The 24,780-nt window shown below is 53.0% G+C and overlaps 1 protein-coding gene across 1 annotated transcript in view; it reads left to right on the top strand.

Moving 5' to 3' along the window:
* The first annotated feature begins 740 nt into the window (after window positions 1–740).
* LOC145342331 (mitogen-activated protein kinase kinase kinase kinase 4) overlaps window positions 741–24,780 on the top strand; it is a 281,028-nt gene continuing 256,988 nt past the window's right edge. The window contains exons 1-2 of the mRNA XM_080187822.1: window positions 741–820; window positions 1,995–2,060. Of these exons, the coding sequence (XP_080043948.1) occupies window positions 764–820; window positions 1,995–2,060 (123 nt within the window). The 5' untranslated portion in view covers window positions 741–763. The remainder of the gene's footprint in view (window positions 821–1,994; window positions 2,061–24,780) is intronic.

Raw genomic sequence — 24,780 nt, forward strand, 5'->3', positions numbered from 1 at the left:
CCAGTCCATGTGCTGACATTATCCATCAACGCCACCCCTGGGGTCGTGTATCTTTTCCAGGTGTTTTGGCCTGGCATTACCTCTCCTCTCCACCACCCCCTTCCCCGACCAACCACCCCCAGCACTCCCCCTCCCGTTCACATCCTATGTGCAGAGTATGTGAGCTTGCTTGATGTCACTGCCTCGAACAAGTTCCTTTTCTTTATCAAGTCTGCCAGCTTGCACGCTAAGACCACATTCTGCACCCAGACTGAAGCTGCAACCAGTCAGTAAATCTATTCATAGACAGCCCAGACAGTGAAAGAGAGAGAGAGAGAGTATGAGTTGAGCCTAACCCGCCGCATCTCAGCAGCCCTGTTACACATGAGAGTTTGGTAAACTTTGCAGAGAGAAACAATTCCTGAATTCACTTCACCAGGGGAGTTTACTCTCGCCAGTTTTCTTGCCTGTTCCGTGGGAAATGCCACGAAGTTATGTGTGTGTTTTCTTGAGTTCGTGTTAAGATCTCTTCTGCCCCGTTCATTTCCTCTGACTATGTTTTCCGGGTTGTGTTGGAGTTGGTGGATGCGATGCTTCCTGTGTTTGTGTCAGCGAGTGTACAGCTGCCGAGGAGGCAGGAGGCGAGACAGTGGCACCGATGTAATCCTTTCACACTTAGCGGAGGAACAGGGGAGGGGGCCGGGGAGAGGAATGTAATTTAAAAAAAAAGTTTCAAGTCGTTTTTCAAGGAACATTTTTATTTATTTTTATAAGTGGCCCAACGATGGCTAAGGACTTTCCAGCAAGAAGCCTCGATAACATTAACCTCTCCTGTCTGCGGGTAAGTGCTTTTAAAGTGTGCAGTTCACACACACACAGTGCAAGTAATATTTAAAAGAGTTGATTGCTGCTTTTTGGTAAATATCAGTGTTTGTTTAAAAAAACAGTAGTAGTTATATCCTAGCTGTTCATCTGTGATGAATGGGGCTGATTTGAGTCCGATACTACACTGCAGGAGTTTTGTTTTAAACTATTAGAGACTGGGTATCTCCCTCAGTGTAGCCGAACAGGCGCTGAAGTGCGGCGAGTAGGGATTTTACACCATCTCCTGACAGTTACCTTTCCAGATTCTGAACTGGGTGATTTTATTTGTGGCTTGAATGGTCCCTTGCCCTCGGTAGCACAGTGATTAGCACTGCTGCTTCACAGCTCCAGGGTCCTGGGTTCGATTCCTGGCTCGAGTCACTGTCTGTGTGGAGTTTGCACTTTCTCCTTGTGTCTGTGTGGGTTTCCTCTGGGTGCTCTGGTTTCCTCCCACAGTCCAAAGATGTGCGGGTCAGGTTGATTGGCCATGCTGAGAAATTGCCCCTTAGTGTCTAGGGATGTGTAGGTTAGAGGGATTAGTGGGTATAATATGTATGGAAATGGGGGTAGGGCCTGGGTGGGATTGTGTTTGGTACAGACTCGATGGACCGAAGGGCCTCCTTCTGCACTGTAGGGCTCTATGATTGCCCTCCCAACACGTCAGGTTTCACCTGAGGCTGGATTGCAGGTCGTGACTATTAATAACTAGCTTAAGAGTCACCCCACAGGGAACTGATATCCAAAGGTGTGTAGGTTAGGTGGATTTCCATGCTTAATTGTCCCTTAGTGTCCCAAGATGTGTCAACTGGATGGATTAGCCATGGTAAATGTGTGGGGTTATGGGAATAGAGTTAATTTGATTTTACACACATAATTTGATTTTGTATAGTGAAAAGTATTATTTCTTGCGTGCTATACAAAGCATAGAGATGTCCTTTCAGAGAGTCGGTACAGACTCGATGGACCAAATGGCCTCTTCTGCACTGTAGAGATTCTATGGTTCCACAATTCTATAAGGAGTCCTCACTTTTAACTTCAGTGAGGAGCGAGAGAGTGGGGAACTTTTTTGGAATTGTAAATATTGTTAACGTGAATGAATGAATGATTTGGTGTTTTTTTTAACTACTTTAAATGCAATTTCTTCTCCACAGGATCCTGCAGGGATATTTGAATTAGTCGAAGTGGTTGGCAATGGGACGTATGGTCAAGTCTACAAGGTTTGATTGAGTTTACTTTTTGCAAAGCATGTGCTGAATACAGTTACTGTTGTGATCAATATATATGTGCCTATTAACTTCAGATCTAGGTAAAATCTATGCATTCATAAATTATAATCAGTGTTATCCATTTCTTGATTGTTGAAGTTGTTTGTGCTTCTATTAGATGTAAGTGGTATTTGGCACAGTTGACACTGTTGGACAGCACACAGTTCTTCCATCTATACCTGTGTCTGAATCCAACTGTCGGGTTGCCAACTCTGCTTAGACATTCCTGGAGGCTTCATGATATTACCAATCCTATAAAATCCCTACAGTGCAGAAGGGGCCATTTGGCCTATAAAGCCTGCATTCTCAGCAATCTCATCCAGGCCCTATCCCTGTAGCCTCACATTTTATCCCGTTAATCCCCCTGATGCTAAGGGTAATTTATCATGACCAATCCGCCTAGTCCACACATCTTTGGACTGTGGGAGGAAACTGGAGCAGCTGAAGGAAATCCATGCAGACAGAGGGAAAGCATGCAAACTCCACATAGACAGTTACCCAAGGCCAGAATTAAACCCCTGTCCTGGTGCTGTGAGGCAGCAGTGTTAACCACTGTGCCACCATGCTGCCCCAACTTCATTACTTGGTCAAACAGCCTTTATTCCCTCATTCCCAATACCGTCATGTTAAACAAAGGCTTCTAATAAATAAGGCAAACTTTTTTGTTTCAATATACCTGTGAGTTGTTGACTGTGTCCAGGAGACCATGCTTTAAATCCTGGAGAATTTCGATTCCAGGGCATTCCTGGGATGTACACAGTAAAAAGTCTGACATCACCAGGTTTAAGTCCAACCGATTTATTTGATAGCAAACTCACAAGCTTTCGGGGTTTGTCCCTTCGTCAAGTGAATGGAGAGTTCTGGCCTCAGACAGAGCATATAAAGCACAGACAGTTTACAGAGTACTGATTGGAATAGCTTGATAGTTTTACTATCAAATAAATCGGTTGGACTTAAACCTGGTGTTGTCAGACTTATTACTGTGTTTACCCCAGTCCAACACCGGCATATCCACATCATTCCTGGGGTGTACATACGAATAAGGGGAGATCTCGTAAGTCTTATAAAATTCTAACAGGACTAGACAAGGTAGAGGCAGAGAGGATGTTCCTAATGGTGGGTAACTCCAGAACCAGCGGTCACAGTCTGAGTATTCAGGATAGACCATTTAGGATAGGTGAGGAGGTGAGGAGACATTTCTTCACCCAAAGAGCGGTGAGCCTGTGGAATTCATTGCCACAGGAAGTAGTTGATGCCAAAACATTGAATGTAATGAGGCAGCTGGAAATAGCACTTGGGGTGAATGGGATCAAAGGTTATGGCAAGAAGGCAGAATTGGCTATTGAGTTGGATGATCAACCATGATCGTGATGAATGGTAGAGCAGGCTTGAAGGGCCAAATGGCCTCCCCCTGCTCCTGTCTTCTATGTTCCAATGAGTTGGGAACCCTGTGAAACTGATGTGAGGATGGAGTTTTGTCATGTGGTGGGTGGGGTGAGGGGGTTCACACAATGGGCATCAGGCATTGTTTTGCAACACAAAACTTTTTAATCTGGCACTAGTTAACATTAAGCTGGTCATCACCATCAGTAGTTTACAGTTGGGATGCTGTGGGAAATCTAAATGCCATAGTGTTGTGCAGGGTGGATGTAGCTTCCATTACCCTGGAGCTGTCCTGCTGACTTTGGTCACAATGTTGACCCAGGGTCACTTACACACAAGAAACTGGATCACAATTTCCACAGAGGAGGCAAACTGTCTAATTTTAGTGTTATTTTTATCTCCAAGAAATACTGCTTGGCCACATTCCGACCTTTTTTTTATTCCTTTGACAAGGCCTTTGACAAGGTACTGCTTGGTAGGTTGTTGCATAAGGTTAAATCTCACAGGATTCGGGGTGAGGTATCTAAATGGATACAAAATTGGCTTCTTGGTAGAAGCCAGAGGCTGGTTGCTGAGAATTGTTTTTCAAACTGGAGGCCTGTGACCAGCAGTGTGCCACAGGGATCAGTGCTGGGCCCACTGTTATTTGTCATTTATATTAATGATTTGGATGAGAATATAGGAGACATGGTTAGTAAGTTTGCAGATGACACTAAAATTGGTGGCATAGTGGACAGTGAAGAAAGTTATCTCCAATTGCAACGGAATCTTGATCAATTGGGCCAGTGGGCTGATGAATGGCAGATGGAGTTTAATTTAGAGAAATGCGAGGCGATGCATTTTGATAGATTGAACCAGGGCAGGACTTATTCAGTTAATGGTAGGGTGTTGGGGAAAGTTACAGAACAAAGGGATCTAGGGGTACAGGTTCATAGCTCCTTGAAAGTGGAGTCACAGGTGGACAGAGTGGTGAAGAAGGCATTCGGCATGCTTGGTTTCATCAGTCAGAAATTGAATACAAGAGTTGGAATGCCTTGTTGAAGTTGTACAAGACATTGGTAAGGCCACACTTGGAATACTGTGTGCTATTCTGGTCACCCTATGATAGAAAGGATAATATTAAACTAGAAAGAGTGCAGAAAAGATTTACTAGGATGCTATCGAGACTTGATTGATTGAGTTATAAGGAGAGGCTGGATTGACTGGGACTTTTTTCTCTGGAGCATCGGGGGGCTGAAGGATGATCTTACAGAGGTCTATAAAATAATGAGGGACACAGATCAGCTAGATTGTCAATAACTTTTCCCAAAGGTAAGGAAGTTTAAAACTAGAAGGCATAGGTTTAAGGTGAGAGGGGAGAGATACCAAAGTGTCCAGAGGGGAAATTTTTTCACACAAAGTGTGGTGAGTGTGTGGAACAAGCTGCCAGTGGTAGTAATAGAGGTGGGTACAATTTTGTTTTTTAAAAAGCTTTTAGATAGTTACATGGATAAGATGGGTATTGAGGGTTATGGGCCAAATGCGGGCAATTGGGATTAGCTTACAGGTTTAAAAAAAAGGTGGCATGGACAAGTTGGGCCGAAGGGCCTGTTTCCATGCTGTAAACCTCTATGACTCTATGATTCGTTCATGAGTGTTGGTGGCTGGGCCAGTATTTGTTGCCCATGCCTGTTTGCCCTTTAATTAAGTGGCTTGTTGAGTCGTTTCAGAGGGCACTTAAGAGTCAACCACAATACTATGGAAGTGGAGTCACATGTAGGCCAGACCAGGTAAGAATGGCAGACTTCTTTCCCTAAAGGACATTAGTGAGTCAGATAGATTTTTTGCAACAACTGAGAAAGGTTTCATGGTTATCATTAGACTTTTAATTCCAATTTTATTTTAAATTGAATTCAAATTACATCATCTGCTATGGTGGGATTAGTACCCAGGTCCCCAGATCATTAGCCTGGGTCTCCGGACTCTTAGACCAGTGACAATATCACAACGCCACCTACTCATCTTCATCCACAATTCAGTAAGATTTTATGGCTAATCTGATTGTGACCTTCATTCTGTTTTTCTGCTTGCTCTCCACAGTCCTTGACCCTCTTGTCAATCAAAAGTCAGTCTTTGTAGTAAAAGACAAGCACTTACATTGGGGATAAATTTATTATATTGAATATATTGATTTATCACACTGATGAGGGGCATTTATAAATTATATTGTCACATAGTTGTTGGTCCCATGTTGAAGAAAGACTTGATCAATACCTTAACATTTGAGGCAGCACAGTGGCTCAGTGGTTAGCACTGCTGCCTCATAGTGCCAGGGACCTGCATTCGAATCTAGCCTTGGGTCGCTGTCTGTGTGGAGTTTGCATATTCTCTCCGTGTCTGTGTGGGTTTCCTCCGGGTGCTCCAGTTTCCTCCCACAGTCCAAAGATGTGCGGGTTAGGTTGATTGGCCGTGCTAAATTGCCCCTTGGTGTCAGGGGGATTAGCTGGGTAAATGTGTGGAGTTACGGGGCTAGGGCCTGTTGTCAGTACAGGCTCAATGGGCCTAATGGCCTCCTTATGCACTGTAGGGATTCTATGATTTTATGACTTCACAACTCGTTATCAACATATTATACCAGTCAGTAATATTGGGAATAACGATTGTTTCCATTTTGAAAAATACTTGTTCTCTTTTTTTTATTTTGCCTGACTATCAAGGGATTTGTATCCATGTTGCCAAAGTGTGATGCAGAGTATATTCATGTGTAAGTGTGCTGTGCGGTTAGGTCAGCTCTGCTATCGTGTGCCATTTTTAAAACCTCGATGGTTCTGTCAGTTCTATTCTATGAGCTACTGAGAGATGGGCAAGTGACGAATGCCAATTTTTCTGATCAAATAAGGGAAATCAAGCATATATTAACAACAACAGCTTGCATTTAGAAAGCCGCATTGAACACAGTAAAACATCCAAAGGAGCATAATGGGACAGAATTGGCACCAAGCCAGAGGCAGGCAGTCGGACCAGTGACTAACAGCTTGCTCAGAGAGATAGGACTGAAAGAGCAACCTGCAGAGAGAGAGAGAGGTGGAGAGACAAAGAGGAAAAGGGAGGGAATGCCAGAGTTAGGGAGTTGCCAGATTAAATCAGCCAGGATTCAGCAGCCCACTCTGTGTGCTATTTTCTTTATGCTTACTCGCTATTTACTTTTAAATCCACTGCTTCATCAATGCCCCAGCCTTTTTGCCAATTTGGAGTCCCAGCATTGAAAAATCTTACATTTAAAGATAAAACAAAATCCAACATGCACTGAGTTTTTAGATTGCAAATGGGTCTATATTTCAGGTATTTATACCTAAATTTACACGTGTTTAAATCTTCAAGTTGCTCGTTTCTGCTAAAAGATACACAGAGTAACAAACAGTTACTCCAGACTCACAGTAAACAAACAAGAGTCTTGTTTTTCCTACAGTCCTAATTTTAAACTTAATGCTTTGGTCGCGATAGAATTCAATGCCACTCTGTTCAATTGTTTGCTCAGACTGCTGCTTCCTTTCCGATGCTGATTGTTATCTCACTGGATCCTAGTTCTCTATCTTGACCACATTAGAGTAAATTTGGTGTTATTTGTGTGAAGGCCCCATCTTCTCAACCTTGCCCCTTTGCCTGAGGTGTGATGGCCCTCAGCTTAAATCACCACCAGTCAGCTTTCCCCCTCCACAAAAGGAGAGCAGCCCGATGGTCATCTGGGACGATGACGACTTTATCTTTAATTGGCGTGTCTATCTCTGCTTACGTCAGAGTGTACCGATGCTCTGTCACTGGCTGATCACCAGACCTGCTCTTCAGGTGCAAGATATGTTTTGTTTTGTTTAGTGCCAAGTCCAGCATTTGAAATGCTCTGGAACAAGAACAAGTCACTTCAGGCTAGACACTTGTGACAGCTGCATGTGAAGAGGAAATGTTTTTTTTTCCCAACGTTGGGAGGAAAAGGGACTCTTAGCCTTTTAATCGAAGGAAGAATTTCCTGTGTAGTCGCGGAGAATGAAAGTGGCTTCCGGGGGAAAGACATTCCAAATTTTTTGCTTCACAACACCCTCAGCAATTAGGGAAGAAATAACATTATCGGTCTTTACTGCAAGGGGATTGGAGTACAAGAATAAAGAAATCTTGTTACAATTCTACAGGGTTTTGGTGAGTTCACAAATTCATAAGACCAGAATTAGGCCATTCGGCCCATCAAGTCCACTCCACCATTCAACCCATTGAGTCTGGTCTGCCATTCGATCATGGCTGATATGCTCCTCATCCCCATTTTCCTGCCTTCTCCCCGTAACCCTCCAACCCATTACCAATTAAAAATCTATCTAAATCCTCCTTAAATTTACTCACTGTCCCAGCATCCACTGCACTTTGGGGTAGCAAATTCCACAGATCCACAGCCCTTTGGGAGAAATAGTTTCTCCTCAACTCCGTTTTAAATTTGCTACCCCTTATCCTAAAACTATGACTTCTCATCCCAAAGAGAAACTAGTACTGTGTGCAATTTTAGCTTCTGCTTGACAAACATTTTCATACAAAATCATAAAATAAATCTTTCCTGTTCCCGTGACGTATGGTATTAGGGGGTGAGGTGTTACAGGGTAATGTATCCCGAAACTTGTCCTTTGAGAGACTGACATAGAACCAAATCAGCCCATCGTGTCTGCACCAGTTCTCCGAATGAGCATTATGACATGGTGCCTTTTTCCCTTAACCTGGCACATTGTGTAGGATTTTCCAGAATGTCGCTTACAAAATTGGCCCAGTGAAGTTCGTAGCTTGACCAACAAAAGTGCCTGCTCATATGGTACTTTTTGATCCCCTTTTGCAGCCAAAACCTGGCATAATGCACATGAAACTCTATCCTTGAGTTGATTAGCCATTAGGGTACAGGGTCAGATACTACACGGCCAGTTACTAAAGGGTAAAATATTCCTGGGTGAGGTATTACAGGGTCAGGTACTATTCGATGAATTACTAAAGGGTAAAGTATTACAGGATGACGTAGGCATTACGAGGTGAGCTGTTATTGGGTGAGATATTACAGGATAAGTTATTACAGGGTCAGATATTACAGGGTCAGGTACTACACGGTGACGTATTATAGGGCAAGGTACAACATGATAAGGTAAAAGATGAGGTGTTACAGGATGAGTTATTATAGGGTGAGGTATTACAGGGTGAGATGTTACAGGGTCAGGTATTACAGGGTCAGGTACTACATGGTGAGTTACTAAAGGGTAAAGTATTATAGGGTGAGGTATTACAGGACAAGGGTGTGCACAATGAGACAAAGGGTGAGGTGTTACAGAGTTACCAATATGTGAGAGCACATACCAGCCTAAAATGGGTTCTGAAAATATCTACATGATATTCTTATTGCCTTGTTTAATCATCTCGTCTGAGAATTTCAGTAGATTTCTTCCTTGAAGTGTTGCTGACTGACTTCATGACTTGCATGTTGATTGACAGCATTCTGTAAGAAGGTGTCAAGCATTTCCTCTGTTACAGATGTGACACAAGCTGTTCAAGAATCCTCTGCTGTGTGCCACAATCCTTTATCTTAATAAATATGAGGATCATCCTCATTATTTCCAGCATCATGGAATTCATGGAATTGAAGAAAATGTTTGTTGGGGGTCTCACCTCTTCTTTAGTTGTTTTCTTCCAAGTTTCAGCTGGTCGGAATACGCTGCCATTCTACTCAGTTGGCAACAGGTGATGGCACTGATTTGTGTTGGCATGAACCATTCACCCTGATACAATCATTTGTTTGATGCCATTAAATTGAACCATTATTCGCCTTTCAACACTTCTGGCATGGATTTTTTTTTTAAGTCACGGGAACTGGAAACAAGAGGTTCATTGTTGGTTACTGTGGTCACTGCAGCAACAAAAGTTTGATCTGGCCATTAGGTTGGGAAACAAGTCACGAGCCAACCGGATAATGTTTTGATGCCCTCATGAATATTATATTTAAGAAATATACTTTGCGTATATTGAGCCAGAAGCAAGGGCTTCTTAAACAAGAGGAAGTGCATGCCTGGTTGCTGGTTTTTGAGGACCAGATAGCAATCAATTACTGCTAAATCCTCAATTTTGAAAGCAAAGTTGTCCACTGGAAGGCTCTTGAAGAGGAGATGATTCAGAAGTGGGTGGCACGGTGGCACAATGATTAGCACTGCTGCCTCACAGTGCCAGGGAGCCGGGCCCAATTCCGGTCTTGGGTGACTGCCTGTGTGGAGTCTGCATGGGTTTCCTCCGGGTGTTCCAGTGTCCTCCCACAGGTTAGGTGGGTTGGCCATGCTAAATTGCCCCTCAGCGTCAGAGGGATTAGCAGGGTAAAGGGGCAGGTTGCAGGACTGGAGCCTGAATGGGATTGTGGTGGGCACAAATTCGATGGGCCTCCTTCTGTACTGTAGGAATTTTATGAATATAGACTATGGGTGGAATTTAATTCTCCCCCATGGTGAGATTGGTGGCGAGTGGCATTTAATCAGACGGGAGGTTGGTGGATGGGACTCCACCCAATTATGTTGATGGTAGAAACGTCCGTGGACAGTCTTTCTGCTGCTTAAAGCTCTTATACCTCCGCCGCTGATATTAATCCAGTGGGCGAGCAGTTTGTCACTCAGTTAGCATGACGAGCAAACCCACGCAGGGTAACCTGCAGGTTTCTGGGAGTACACCTCAGTCAAAGGCAGGTACAATGGGCCAAATGTCATCCTTCTGTGCTGTCTCATTCTAGGACTCCAGGTCATCTTAAACCGATCTGAGTGATGGGATACTCACTTTCAATTCTTTCTACAATATCCCGTGATTCAATATATTCTTTCCCAAAGTGCACTGGAGAAGGTGCAGAGGAGATTTACCAGGATGCTGCCTGGACTGGAGGGTCCGAGCTCTGAGTAAAGATTGGATAGGCTAGGGCTGTTTCCCTCGGAACAGCAAAGGTTTAGAGCGGATTGAGGTGCGTAAGATTACGAGGGGCATAGATAGAGTGGATAGGAAGACACTTCTTCCATTAATAGAGCGGTCGACAACCAGGGGGAGTAGATTTAAGTTAAGACATAAAAGTCTTAGAGGGGAGTTGAGAAACATTTTCACCCAGAGAGAGTCTGGAACTGACTGCCTGAAAGGTTGGTTGGGTCAGAGTAGCCAGAATACTTAAGAAGTATTTAAATATTCATTTGCCCTGCCGAAACCTCCAGGGCTATAGGACAAGCATTGGAAAATAGGATTAGCGTCGTTAGAAACCAAAAGAGAAAATGCTGGAAAATCTGGCAGCATCTGTAAGGAGAGAGAGAAGCTGACGTTTCGAGTCCAGGTGACCCTTTGTCAAAGCTCAGTGTGCAGCTTAGTGTAGTCAGATCTTTGTTGATCAGTGTGAACACGATGGGCTGAATGGCATCCTTCTGTGCTGTAAATGTCTATGAGCTATTTACACTAGATGTTATGGCCCCCTAAGACCACAGACCTTCTGGTGCCTGCACGCCATCTGGGTGCTGCTGAAGGCAGACAGACATGTATGGAGTTCTTATGTGAGGTTCCAGGCAGTACCTGTACTTCCCATCAAACCTTGCTTGGAATGGAATCTCCACCGACCTCACTGCATCATTACAACATGACCTGGATAGCTAGCGAATGTCGTCAGAATTAGTAAGAATGTAGCTTCCTTAAAAAAAGAGACACCACTTCCTGATGGTGGATACTCATGCACAGTGAGCAAGTCCTGGCTATGGATACTGAGGCTTCATAGGCCCACAGTATACAGATATAGAACAATAATGATTAAAAATTGCATAAGGCCCATTAGTGGGTGCAAGGATTGTGATGTGCAATTATTGCACAGAATTGCAGGCAGCGCACAGATTTCATGCCACCCCCTCAACCCCATGATTATTTAAACACACTACTAAGTGGCTGTTTCGTCAGCAGTGTGTCCAGCTTCCTGTGACGCTAGAGTCAACGAAAGCCAAGCCAACACTTCTCTATCTGGGCGTGCAGGTTCACACTTCCCTAAAAGTGGCAACACTGGTGGCCAAGGTGATTATGAAGGCATATGGCATGCTTGCCTTCATCAGCCGGGGCATTGAGTACAAGAGTTGGGAAATCATATTGCAGCTATATAAAACCTTGGTTAGGCCACATTGGAATATTGCCTGCAGTTCTGTTCACCACACTACCACTTTGCACTCTCTCCTTTCCTGTTCTATGCTCTGTCTGTATAGTGTGCAAGAAACAATATGCTTCACTGTATAATAATATGTAATAATAGTTAATCAAATCAAAGAAGGACGTGGAAGCTTTGGAGAGAGTGCAAAGAAGATTCACCAGGATTTTGCCTGGTCTCGAGGGTGTTGGCTATGAATAAACTGGGATTGTTTTCACTGGAAAGACAGAGACTGAGGGCAGACTTGATAGAGGTCTACAAAATTGAGACAGGGACAGACAGGGTGGATAGTTACAGGCTTTTTCCCAGGGTGGAAGCCTCAATTACAAGGGGGCACAAATTCAACGACAGGGAAGGAAAGTTTAAGGGAGATGTGCAGGGGAAGTTTTTTACAGAGAGAATAGGTGCCTGGAAGGCGCTGCCAGAGGAGGTGGTGGAAGCAGGCACATCAGCAACATTTAAGAGGCACCTGGATGGGTACATGAATAGGGAGGGAATAGAGGGATATGGTCAAGTAAGGGCAGAAAGCACTTGAGTTTAGTTAAGGCATCATGTTCAGCACAGGCTCAGAGGGCCGAAGGGCTGTTCCTATGTTGTGTATTTGTTCTTTATTCTGAAAGCAAGCTGCATCTCTTGAAAGGGGAAGTGCTTTTTTTTTGCCTGTAACAGATGCTCATAGCAGCTGGGAAAGAATTTCTGAGCAGGAAGCCACTGGTCTAATGGAATGGTGGGTCAGAGAGAGGGTCCTCCAGTCCAGCCAGCAAGCCTTAAGTGCAGGAAGTGGAAAGGTGAGAGAGGTGACCTTGCCGCACAGTGCCAAGAAGCTCTACATGTAGACATTGCAAAAGCAGCGCGAGCAGAGGTCAATGCCAACAGTCTGGTTCTGATCACTGGGATACAGTGTCAGAAAATGTTCAGTGGTTTCACAGGAATGGTCGAGGTCAGAGAATGCCTCTTGATTTGCTGCCATCTGCAACCACACATCAGTTTTACACACTGCTCAATGTATCGCACCACCGTGACTCACCTACCAACAATCTCCCAGCAATCGGGGCACTTGCATAACATTCACATGCTCCGTTCAACCTCACACACTTGACCCATGCTGCATGACTTGTACCCACATCTCGCAGCTTCCACATACTCCCAGCTAACCAGCCGCGACAGACACTTCACCCAATCACATTACAACACACTCACTGACACCCTTCCCTCTCTCCCGCAGGACAAACTCACACATGACAGGAGGCAACAGCAGCAAAAAAGCACTGGAGATAGACATGATGGCATTTCCTCACCCTCTTGAAGGGATTCTGCTTGGCATTATTGGCACAGTTGTCATTGGGAAACTCTTGAAGACATTGGGATGACTATCGTTCCAACCTTTATGCAACTTGCGAAATCCCATTTTATCCTCATTCCACAATCTCGCATGATGTCGATGCGAAAGATGATCTGACTGTAGGCCTCTTGCTTTCCACTTACGTCACCTTCCTCAAGCCTCTCTTGTGTATTTACGCTTGCAGCAACCAGAGAATTACCATCTGGAAAGCCAGTATGTCTGAGAATGAAGGTCCAGATATACTTGGCTTTCTCCCAGGGCAGAAGTGGCAATTACAAGGGGGCACAGGTTCAAGGTGAGAAAGGGAAGAGTTTAAGGCAGATATGTGGGGGAAGTTTTTCATGTGGAGAGTGGTGGGTGCCTGGAACGTGCTGCCAGATGAGGAGTTGGAAGCAGGTAGCAACATTTAAGAGGCATTTGGATGGATACATGAATAGGAAGTGGATAGAGGGATACAGTCCAAGTAAGGGCAGAAGGTTTTTTTTCATCTGGTTAGGACATCATGATCAGCACAGGCTTGGAGGGCCACATGGCCAGTTCCTGTGCTGTACTCTTCTTTTTCTTGAAGAAGCTGGATCATCAATTGATCTGACCGTTGCGACCTCCAGTTTAGGCATTGCTTCTGTTTCCTATGTTTTTGCTCTTGGGGCTAAAGGGATCAAGGATGTGAGGGAAAGCCGAGATCAAGATATTGAATTCTCATCAACAGCCATGATCAAAATGAATGATAGTACAGCCTCAAAGGGCCGAATGGCCTACTCCTGCTTCTATTTCTATGTACCTTAGAAATGAGCACTGTAAGAAGTCTCATAACATCAGGTTAAAAAACTCCTTACAGTGCTCATTTCTAAGGTACATAGAAATAGAAGCAGGAATAGGCCATTCGGCCCTTTGAGGCTGTACTATCATTCATTTTGATCATGGCTATTGATTAAAATTCAATCTGCTGATCCCGGCTTTCTCCTCTCCTGATGTTGTGAGACTTCTTGCAGAGCCTGATTTCCAAATTTCTATTTGGAATCACCTGAGACGCTCACCTGATGAAGGAGCAGTTCCCTGAAAGCTCGTGATTCCTGTTGGACTTCTAATCTAGCATTGTGAGACTTCTTACTGTGTCCATCGCAGTCCAATGCCGGCATCTCCACATCTTAGAAATGAGCGTAGTGGTGAGATCACGGGGCAAGAGGGGGCTACAGCAAGACCTGGGGGAAAGATAACCTATGTGCCAGATCCCCAGAAGGGGAGGTCACACTGGAGATCCACTGCAGAGGATCCACATGAGGATTTGGTCGGAGCATTGTGCAAAGAAACAGTGGACGGGTATACACATGGAGATGCTTGATGTGTTGCCAGGTTCAGTAACAAGTCTCATAACACCAGGTTAAAGTCCAACAAGTTTATTTGGCATCACAAGCTTTCAGAGTGCTGCTCCTTCATCAGGTGAGTGGTGAGTTGGGTTCACAAATACAGCATATATAAACAAAGGCATAATTGCAAGGTTATGATTGGAATGTGAGTCTTAACAGGGTTGCCAGGGTTGTGGGAGTGTTGATTGCCATTATCCAGTAGCACAGAGGAGTCCAAGTCCAATTTGGTAAGGATGTTCTGAAAAGCCTGGAAATGGTTCCAACAATAAAGCACTTGTGGGTCCGGCCAAGATGCCACATCCAGTGACCAATATCCCAGCACCCATTGCTGCTCGGGCAGAAGCCACACAATGTCTCAGTGCTCCAACGGAGGTCATGATATCCACACTTGTTGCCATGCAGCCTCAGGTTGTAGATACCAGTGCAAAGAGAGGCTAGCTCACTCTCACAGCACTGCAGCAAGCTGTGTCCCAGTGGATTGCTGAAGGCCCACCCCAAGAGAGTGGCAATGGCTCCATGGAGCACGAACCTGCTCTCAGGGTGGCAGTTTGCCAGTCAGCCTGCCATCCCAGACTGTTACTGCCTCTGGTGAGATGCTGCAGTCCAAAGCCAGGCTCTCAGGAACCAGAGATACACTGCAAAGGTGAGAACTGTCATTCTATTCCTCTATGGATTCAAGAATAAAATTTACTATTTAAAAAAAATAAAGGCTCACTAGCTATCACTTCTCTTCTGCTGTCACAACCAATCAACTTATAGTTTCCCTGTGATGTTATAGATTTTTTCTGTCACTTCAATTATCCTCACCTGCTCCACACTCCTCCCGTCCTCCTCCACCCTCCTCCCGTCCTCCTCCACCCTCCTCCCGTCCTCCTCCACCCTCCTCCCGTCCTGCTCCACCCTCCTCCCGTCCTGCTCCACCCTCCTCCCGTCCTGCTCCACCCTCCTCCCGTCCTGCTCCACCCTCCTCCCGTCCTCCTCCACCCTCCTCCCGTCCTGCTCCACCCTCCCCCGGCCTGCTCCGCCCTCCTCCCGTCCTGCTCCGCCCTCCTCCCGTCCTGCTCCACCCTCCTCCACCCTCCTCCCGTCCTCCTCCACCCTCCTCCCGTCCTGCTCCACCCTCCTCCCGTCCTCCTCCACCCTCCTCCCGTCCTGCTCCACCCTCCTCCCGTCCTGCTCCGCCCTCCTCCCGTCCTGCTCCGCCCTCCTCCCGTCCTGTTCCACACTCCTCCCGTCCTGCTCCACCCTCCTCCCGTCCTGCTCCACCCTCCTCCCGTCCTGCTCCACCCTCCTCCCGTCCTCCTCAACCCTCCTCCCGTCCTGCTCCACCCTCCTCCCGTCCTGCTCCGCCCTCCTCCCGTCCTGCTCCGCCCTCCTCCCGTCCTGATCTGCCCTCCTCCCGTCCTGTTCCACACTCCTCCCATCCTGCTCCACCCTCCTCCCGTCCTGCTCCACCCTCCTCCCATCCTCCTCCACCCTCCTCCCGTCCTCCTCCACCCTCCTCCCGTCCTCCTCCACACTCCTCCCGTCCTGTTCCACACTCCTCCCGTCCTGCTCCACCCTCCTCCCATCCTCCTCCACCCTCCTCCCGTCCTCCTCCACCCTCCTCCCGTCCTCCTCCACCCTCCTCCCGTCCTCCTCCACCCTCCTCCCGTCCTGCTCCACCCTCCTCCCGTCCTCCTCCACCCTCCTCCCGTCCTGCTCCACCCTCCTCCCGTCCTGCTCCACACTCCTCCCGTCCTCCTCCACACTCCTCCCGTCCTGCTCCACCCTCCTCCCGTCCTGCTCCACACTCCTCCCGTCCTCCTCCACCCTCCTCCCGTCCTCCTCCACCCTCCTCCCGTCCTGCTCCACCCTCCTCCCGTTCTGCTCCACACTCCTCCCGTTCTGCTCCACGCTCCTCCCGTCCTCCTCCACCCTCCTCCCGTTCTGCTCCACGCTCCTCCCGTCCTGCTCCACCCTCCTCCCGTCCTGCTCCACCCTCCTCCCGTTCTGCTCCACGCTCCTCCCGTCCTGCTCCACGCTCCTCCCGTCCTGCTCCACCCTCCTCCCGTCCTGCTCCACGCTCCTCCCGTCCTCCTCCACCCTCCTCCCGTCCTCCTCCACCTTCCTCCCGTCCTGCTCCACCCTCCTCCCGTCCTGCTCCACCCTCCTCCCGTCCTGCTCCACCCTCCTCCCGTCCTCCTCCACCCTCCTCCCGTCCTCCTCCACACTCCTCCCGTCCTGCTCCACCCTCCTCCACCCTCCTCCCGTCCTCCTCCACCCTCCTCCCGTCCTGCTCCACCCTCCCCCGGCCTGCTCCGCCCTCCTCCCGTCCTGCTCCGCCCTCCTCCCGTCCTGCTCCACCCTCCTCCACCCTCCTCCCGTCCTCCTCCACCCTCCTCCCGTCCTGCTCCACCCTCCTCCCGTCCTCCTCCACCCTCCTCCCGTCCTGCTCCACCCTCCTCCCGTCCTGCTCCGCCCTCCTCCCGTCCTGCTCCGCCCTCCTCCCGTCCTGCTCCGCCCTCCTCCCGTCCTGCTCCACCCTCCTCCCGTCCTGCTCCACCCTCCTCCCATCCTGCTCCACCCTCCTCCCGTCCTCCTCTACCCTCCCCCCGTCCTGCTCCACCCTCCTCCCGTCCTGCTCCGCCCTCCTCCCGTCCTGCTCCGCCCTCCTCCCGTCCTGATCTGCCCTCCTCCCGTCCTGTTCCACACTCCTCCCATCCTGCTCCACCCTCCTCCCGTCCTGCTCCACCCTCCTCCCGTCCTCCTCCACCCTCCTCCCGTCCTCCTCCACCCTCCTCCCGTCCTCCTCCACACTCCTCCCGTCCTGTTCCACACTCCTCCCGTCCTGCTCCACCCTCCTCCCATCCTCCTCCACCCTCCTCCCGTCCTCCTCCACCCTCCTCCCGTCCTCCTCCACCCTCCTCCCGTCCTCCTCCACCCTCCTCCCGTCCTGCTCCACCCTCCTCCCGTCCTCCTCCACCCTCCTCCCGTCCTGCTCCACCCTCCTCCCGTCCTGCTCCACCCTCCTCCCGTCCTGCTCCACACTCCTCCCGTCCTCCTCCACACTCCTCCCGTCCTGCTCCACCCTCCTCCCGTCCTGCTCCACACTCCTCCCGTCCTCCTCCACCCTCCTCCCGTCCTCCTCCACCCTCCTCCCGTCCTGCTCCACCCTCCTCCCGTTCTGCTCCACGCTCCTCCCGTCCTGCTCCACGCTCCTCCCGTCCTGCTCCACCCTCCTCCCGTCCTGCTCCACGCTCCTCCCGTCCTCCTCCACCCTCCTCCCGTCCTCCTCCACCCTCCTCCCATCCTGCTCCACCCTCCTCCCGTCCTCCTCCACCCTCCTCCCGTCCTCCTCCACCCTCCTCCCGTCCTCCTCCACACTCCTCCCGTCCTGTTCCACACTCCTCCCGTCCTGCTCCACCCTCCTCCCGTCCTGCTCCACCCTCCCCCGGCCTGCTCCGCCCTCCTCCCGTCCTGCTCCGCCCTCCTCCCGTCCTGCTCCACCCTCCTCCACCCTCCTCCCGTCCTCCTCCACCCTCCTCCCGTCCTGCTCCACCCTCCTCCCGTCCTCCTCCACCCTCCTCCCGTCCTGCTCCACCCTCCTCCCGTCCTGCTCCACCCTCCTCCCGTCCTGCTCCGCCCTCCTCCCGTCCTGCTCCGCCCTCCTCCCGTCCTGCTCCGCCCTCCTCCCGTCCTGCTCCGCCCTCCTCCCGTCCTGTTCCACACTCCTCCCGTCCTGCTCCACCCTCCTCCCGTCCTGCTCCACCCTCCTCCCGTCCTGCTCCACCCTCCTCCCGTCCTGCTCCGCCCTCCTCCCGTCCTGCTCCGCCCTCCTCCCGTCCTGATCTGCCCTCCTCCCGTCCTGTTCCACACTCCTCCCATCCTGCTCCACCCTCCTCCCGTCCTGCTCCACCCTCCTCCCATCCTCCTCCACCCTCCTCCCGTCCTCCTCCACCCTCCTCCCGTCCTCCTCCACACTCCTCCCGTCCTGTTCCACACTCCTCCCGTCCTGCTCCACCCTCCTCCCGTCCTCCTCCACCCTCCTCCCGTCCTCCTCCACCCTCCTCCCGTCCTCCTCCACCCTCCTCCCGTCCTGCACCACCCTCCTCCCGTCCTGCTCCACCCTCCCCCGGCCTGCTCCGCCCTCCTCCCGTCCTGCTCCGCCCTCCTCCCGTCCTGCTCCACCCTCCTCCACCCTCCTCCCGTCCTCCTCCACCCTCCTCCCGTCCTGCTCCACCCTCCTCCCGTCCTCCTCCACCCTCCTCCCGTCCTGCTCCACCCTCCTCCCGTCCTGCTCCGCCCTCCTCCCGTCCTGCTCCGCCCTCCTCCCGTCCTGTTCCACACTCCTCCCGTCCTGCTCCACCCTCCTCCCGTCCTGCTCCACCCTCCTCCCGTCCTGCTCCACCCTCCTCCCGTCCTCCTCAACCCTCCTCCCGTCCTGCTCCACCCTCCTCCCGTCCTGCTCCGCCCTCCTCCCGTCCTGCTCCGCCCTCCTCCCGTCCTGATCTGCCCTCCTCCCGTCCTGTTCCACACTCCTCCCATCCTGCTCCACCCTCCTCCCGTCCTGCTCCACCCTCCTCCCATCCTCCTCCACCCTCCTCCCGTCCTCCTCCACCCTCCTCCCGTCCTCCTCCACACTCCTCCCGTCCTGTTCCACACTCCTCCCGTCCTGCTCCACCCTCCTCCCATCCTCCTCCACCCTCCTCCCGTCCTCCTCCACCCTCCTCCCGTCCTCCTCCACCCTCCTCCCGTCCTCCTCCACCCTCCTCCCGTCCTGCTCCACCCTCCTCCCGTCCTCCTCCACCCTCCTCCCGTCCTGCTCCACCCTCCTCCCGTCCTGCTCCACACTCCTCCCGTCCTCCTCCACACTCCTCCCGTCCTGCTCCACCCTCCTCCCGTCCTGCTCCACACTCCTCCCGTCCTCCCCCACCCTCCTCCCGTCCTCCTCCACCCTCCTCCCGTCCTGCTCCACCCTCCTCCCGTTCTGCTCCACACTCCTCCCGTTCTGCTCCACGCTCCTCCCGTCCTCCTCCACCCTCCTCCCGTTCTGCTCCACGCTCCTCCCGTCCTGCTCCACCCTCCTCCCGTCCTGCTCCACCCTCCTCCCGTTCTGCTCCACGCTCCTCCCGTCCTGCTCCACCCTCCTCCCGTCCTCCTCCACCCTCCTCCCGTCCTCCTCCACACTCCTCCCGTCCTGCTCCACCCTGCTCCACCCTCCTCCCGTCCTCCTCCACCCTCCTCCCGTCCTGCTCCACCCTCCCCCGGCCTGCTCCGCCCTCCTCCCGTCCTGCTCCGCCCTCCTCCCGTCCTGCTCCACCCTCCTCCACCCTCCTCCCGTCCTCCTCCACCCTCCTCCCGTCCTGCTCCACCCTCCTCCCGTCCTCCTCCACCCTCCTCCCGTCCTGCTCCGCCCTCCTCCCGTCCTGCTCCGCCCTCCTCCCGTCCTGCTCCGCCCTCCTCCCGTCCTGCTCCACCCTCCTCCCATCCTGCTCCACCCTCCTCCCGTCCTCCTCTACCCTCCTCCCGTCCTGCTCCACCCTCCTCCCGTCCTGCTCCGCCCTCCTCCCGTCCTGCTCCGCCCTCCTCCCGTCCTGATCTGCCCTCCTCCCGTCCTGTTCCACACTCCTCCCATCCTGCTCCACCCTCCTCCCGTCCTGCTCCACCCTCCTCCCGTCCTCCTCCACCCTCCTCCCGTCCTCCTCCACCCTCCTCCCGTCCTCCTCCACACTCCTCCCGTCCTGTTCCACACTCCTCCCGTCCTGCTCCACCCTCCTCCCGTCCTGCTCCACCCTCCTCCCGTCCTCCTCCACCCTCCTCCCGTCCTGCTCCACCCTCCTCCCGTCCTGCTCCACCCTCCTCCCGTCCTGCTCCACACTCCTCCCGTCCTCCTCCACACTCCTCCCGTCCTGCTCCACCCTCCTCCCGTCCTGCTCCACACTCCTCCCGTCCTCCTCCACCCTCCTCCCGTCCTCCTCCACCCTCCTCCCGTCCTGCTCCACCCTCCTCCCGTTCTGCTCCACGCTCCTCCCGTCCTGCTCCACGCTCCTCCCGTCCTGCTCCACCCTCCTCCCGTCCTGCTCCACGCTCCTCCCGTCCTCCTCCACCCTCCTCCCGTCCTCCTCCACCCTCCTCCCATCCTGCTCCACCCTCCTCCCGTCCTCCTCCACCCTCCTCCCGTCCTCCTCCACCCTCCTCCCGTCCTCCTCCACACTCCTCCCGTCCTGTTCCACACTCCTCCCGTCCTGCTCCACCCTCCTCCCGTCCTGCTCCACCCTCCCCCGGCCTGCTCCGCCCTCCTCCCGTCCTGCTCCGCCCTCCTCCCGTCCTGCTCCACCCTCCTCCACCCTCCTCCCGTCCTCCTCCACCCTCCTCCCGTCCTGCTCCACCCTCCTCCCGTCCTCCTCCACCCTCCTCCCGTCCTGCTCCACCCTCCTCCCGTCCTGCTCCACCCTCCTCCCGTCCTGCTCCGCCCTCCTCCCGTCCTGCTCCGCCCTCCTCCCGTCCTGCTCCGCCCTCCTCCCGTCCTGTTCCACACTCCTCCCGTCCTGCTCCACCCTCCTCCCGTCCTGCTCCACCCTCCTCCCGTCCTGCTCCACCCTCCTCCCGTCCTGCTCCGCCCTCCTCCCGTCCTGCTCCGCCCTCCTCCCGTCCTGATCTGCCCTCCTCCCGTCCTGTTCCACACTCCTCCCATCCTGCTCCACCCTCCTCCCGTCCTGCTCCACCCTCCTCCCATCCTCCTCCACCCTCCTCCCGTCCTCCTCCACCCTCCTCCCGTCCTCCTCCACACTCCTCCCGTCCTGTTCCACACTCCTCCCGTCCTGCTCCACCCTCCTCCCGTCCTCCTCCACCCTCCTCCCGTCCTCCTCCACCCTCCTCCCGTCCTGCTCCACCCTCCTCCCGTCCTCCTCCACCCTCCTCCCGTCCTGCTCCACCCTCCTCCCGTCCTGCTCCACCCTCCTCCCGTCCTGTTCCACACTCCTCCCGTCCTGCTCCACCCTCCTCCCGTCCTCCTCCACACTCCTCCCGTCCTGCTCCACACTCCTCCCGTCCTGCTCCACCCTCCTCCCGTCCTCCTCCACACTCCTCCCGTCCTGCTCCACCCTCCTCCCGTCCTGCTCCGCCCTCCTCCCGTCCTGCTCCGCCCTCCTCCCGTCCTGCTCCGCCCTCCTCCCGTCCTGATCTGCCCTCCTCCCGTCCTGTTCCACACTCCTCCCATCCTGCTCCTCCCTCCTCCCGTCCTGCTCCACCCTCCTCCCATCCTCCTCCACCCTCCTCCCGTCCTCCTCCACCCTCCTCCCGTCCTCCTCCACACTCCTCCCGTCCTGTTCCACACTCCTCCCGTCCTGCTCCACCCTCCTCCCGTCCTCCTCCACCCTCCTCCCGTCCTCCTCCACCCTCCTCCCGTCCTGCTCCACCCTCCTCCCGTCCTCCTCCACCCTCCTCCCGTCCTGCTCCACCCTCCTCCCGTCCTGCTCCACCCTCCTCCCGTCCTGCTCCACACTCCTCCCGTCCTGCTCCACACTCCTCCCGTCCTCCTCCACCCTCCTCCCGTCCTCCTCCACCCTCCTCCCGTCCTGCTCCACCCTCCTCCCGTCCTGCTCCACGCTCCTCCCGTCCTGCTCCACGCTCCTCCCGTCCTGCTCCACCCTCCTCCCGTCCTGCTCCACGCTCCTCCCGTCCTCCTCCACCCTCCTCCCGTCCTCCTCCACCCTCCTCCCATCCTGCTCCACCCTCCTCCCGTCCTGCTCCACCCTCCTCCCGTCCTCCTCCACCCTCCTCCCGTCCTCCTCCACACTCCTCCCGTCCTGTTCCACACTCCTCCCGTCCTGCTCCACCCTCCTCCCGTCCTGCTCCACCCTCCTCCCGTCCTGCTCCACGCTCCTCCCGTCCTCCTCCACACTCCTCCCGTCCTGCTCCACCCTCCTCCCGTCCTGCTCCACACTCCTCCCGTCCTGCTCCGCCCTCCTCCCGTCCTCCTCCACACTCCTCCCGTCCTGCTCCACCCTCCTCCCGTCCTGCTCCGCCCTCCTCCCGTCCTCCTCCACACTCCTCCCGTCCTCCTCCACCCTCCTCCCGTCCTCCTCCACCCTCCTCCCATCCTGCTCCACCCTCCTCCCGTCCTGCTCCACCCTCCTCCCGTCCTCCTCCACCCTCCTCCCGTCCTCCTCCACACTCCTCCCGTCCTCCTCCACACTCCTCCCGTCCTCCTCCACACTCCTCCCGTCCTGCTCCACCCTCCTCCCGTCCTGCTCCACACTCCTCCCGTCCTCCTCCACCCTCCTCCCGTCCTCCTCCACCCTCCTCCCGTCCTCCTCCACCCTCCTCCCGTCCTGCTCCACACTCCTCCCGTCCTGCTCCACCCTCCTCCCGTCCTGCTCCACGCTCCTCCCGTCCTGCTCCACGCTCCTCCCGTCCTGCTCCACCCTCCTCCCGTCCTGCTCCACGCTCCTCCCGTCCTCCTCCACCCTCCTCCCGTCCTCCTCCACCCTCCTCCCGTCCTGCTCCACACTCCTCCCGTCCTGCTCCACCCTCCTCCCGTCCTGCTCCACCCTCCTGCCGTCCTCCTCCACACTCCTCCCGTCCTGCTCCACGCTCCTCCCGTCCTGCTCCACGCTCCTCCCGTCCTGCTCCACACTCCTCCCGTCCTCCTCCACCCTCCTCCCGTCCTCCTCCACCCTCCTCCCGTCCTCCTCCACCCTCCTCCCGTCCTGCTCCACCCTCCTCCCGTCCTGCTCCACGCTCCTCCCGTCCTGCTCCACCCTCCTCCCGTCCTGCTCCACCCTCCTCCCGTCCTGCTCCACCCTCCTCCCGTCCTGCTCCACGCTCCTCCTGTCCTGCTCCACCCTCCTCCCGTCCTGCTCCACCCTCCTCCCGTCCTGCTCCACACTCCTCCCGGTCTGCTCCACCCTCCTCCCTTCCTGCTCCACACTCCTCCCAGTCTGCTCCACCCTCCTCCCGTCCTGCTCCGCACTCCTCCCAGTCTGCTCCACACTCCTCCCGTCCTGCTCCACCCTCCTCCCGTCCTGCTCCACCCTCCTCCCGTCCTGCTCCACACTCCTCCCGGTCTGCTCCACACTCCTCCTGGCCTTTAATACTTGACGAGCAGAATGAGTGGGGGAGTGAAACTAATTGGATAGCCCATTCAAATGAACAGCACTGCTGCAACGGGCCAAATGGCCTGCATTGATTCTTTGCTGTATGATTTTATGGTTCCAAGTTTATAAAAGCTCACCTCCCAAAAGTTATCATTTCTACATTTAGAGAACTATCCTTGTATGAAAATGGATCACATCCAACGGAGAGGGACCACAATATAACTTACAATGATTCTTCTTACCACAAATGCATTTTGACACAATTGTCACAGTGAAAAATGTGACTTATGAACTCACTAAATTGCTTTTATTTGTATTGAGCACTGGTTAAAACATCAAATGTAGATTTGCAACTCTCATTCTTGAGATAGTGGAGGGAAAATAATTAATTTGTTGTGATGAATTTTTGGAAACTTCAATCTTTTCTGTGTACGCACAAAACTGCAGTAACTCAGTTGCAACATGTTAGGTAAGTAATCAGCAATCACACCTTGGACGCAACTGCAGTCAGCTGTTGTGAGCTTCCTTTCTGTTTGGTACTATCAACAGTGGCTGGAGTTGTTCCTGGAGTGCTAATTGCATGGTATTCTCACCGCGTGACTCCTGAGCACATGACATTGGCAACGTTTCTTGTACTTATCCAATAACAATTGAGAATCTTTGTTTGTAGTTTTGTTGCACGGGAGCATCAGATCACCAGGAAGCTATGCACAGGCAGGAGAAGGCGGCACACTGATGACCATAAGATAAAGCAGCAGGATTAGGCCATTCGGCCCGTCAAGTCTGCTCAGCCATTCAATCATGGCTGATAAATTTCTCAACCCCATTCTCCCATCTTTTCCCTGTAACCCTTGATCCCTTTACCAATTGGGAACAATCTATCTCTGTTTTAAATTCAACCGATGACTTGGCCACCACAGCCTTCTGTGGCAATGAATTCCATAGATTCATCACCCTCTGCCTGAAGACATTCCTCCTCATCTCAGTTCTAAAGAGTCGTCCTTTTACTCTGAGGCTGTGCCCTTGGGTTCTAGTCTCTCCTACCAATGGAAAGAAACATCTTCCCCACGTCCACTCTATCCAGGCCTTTCAGTATTCTGTTAGTTTCAATGAGAGAGCCCCCCTCATTCTTCTATACTCCATCGAGTACAGACCCAGAGTCCTCAGCTGCCCCTCATACGTACAGATGCTCCTCATGACAACACGGATACAGGAGGCCATTTAGTCCAATGAGCCTATTCCACCATTGAATGAGGTCCTGGCCAATCTTCACTCGACATTAAAAACCCACCTTAGCTTCATTTCTTTT

This window comes from Carcharhinus amblyrhynchos, chromosome 4, assembly GCF_965287045.1.
Source record: "Carcharhinus amblyrhynchos chromosome 4, sCarAmb.v2.hapA, whole genome shotgun sequence".
Taxonomy (NCBI): domain Eukaryota; kingdom Metazoa; phylum Chordata; class Chondrichthyes; order Carcharhiniformes; family Carcharhinidae; genus Carcharhinus; species Carcharhinus amblyrhynchos.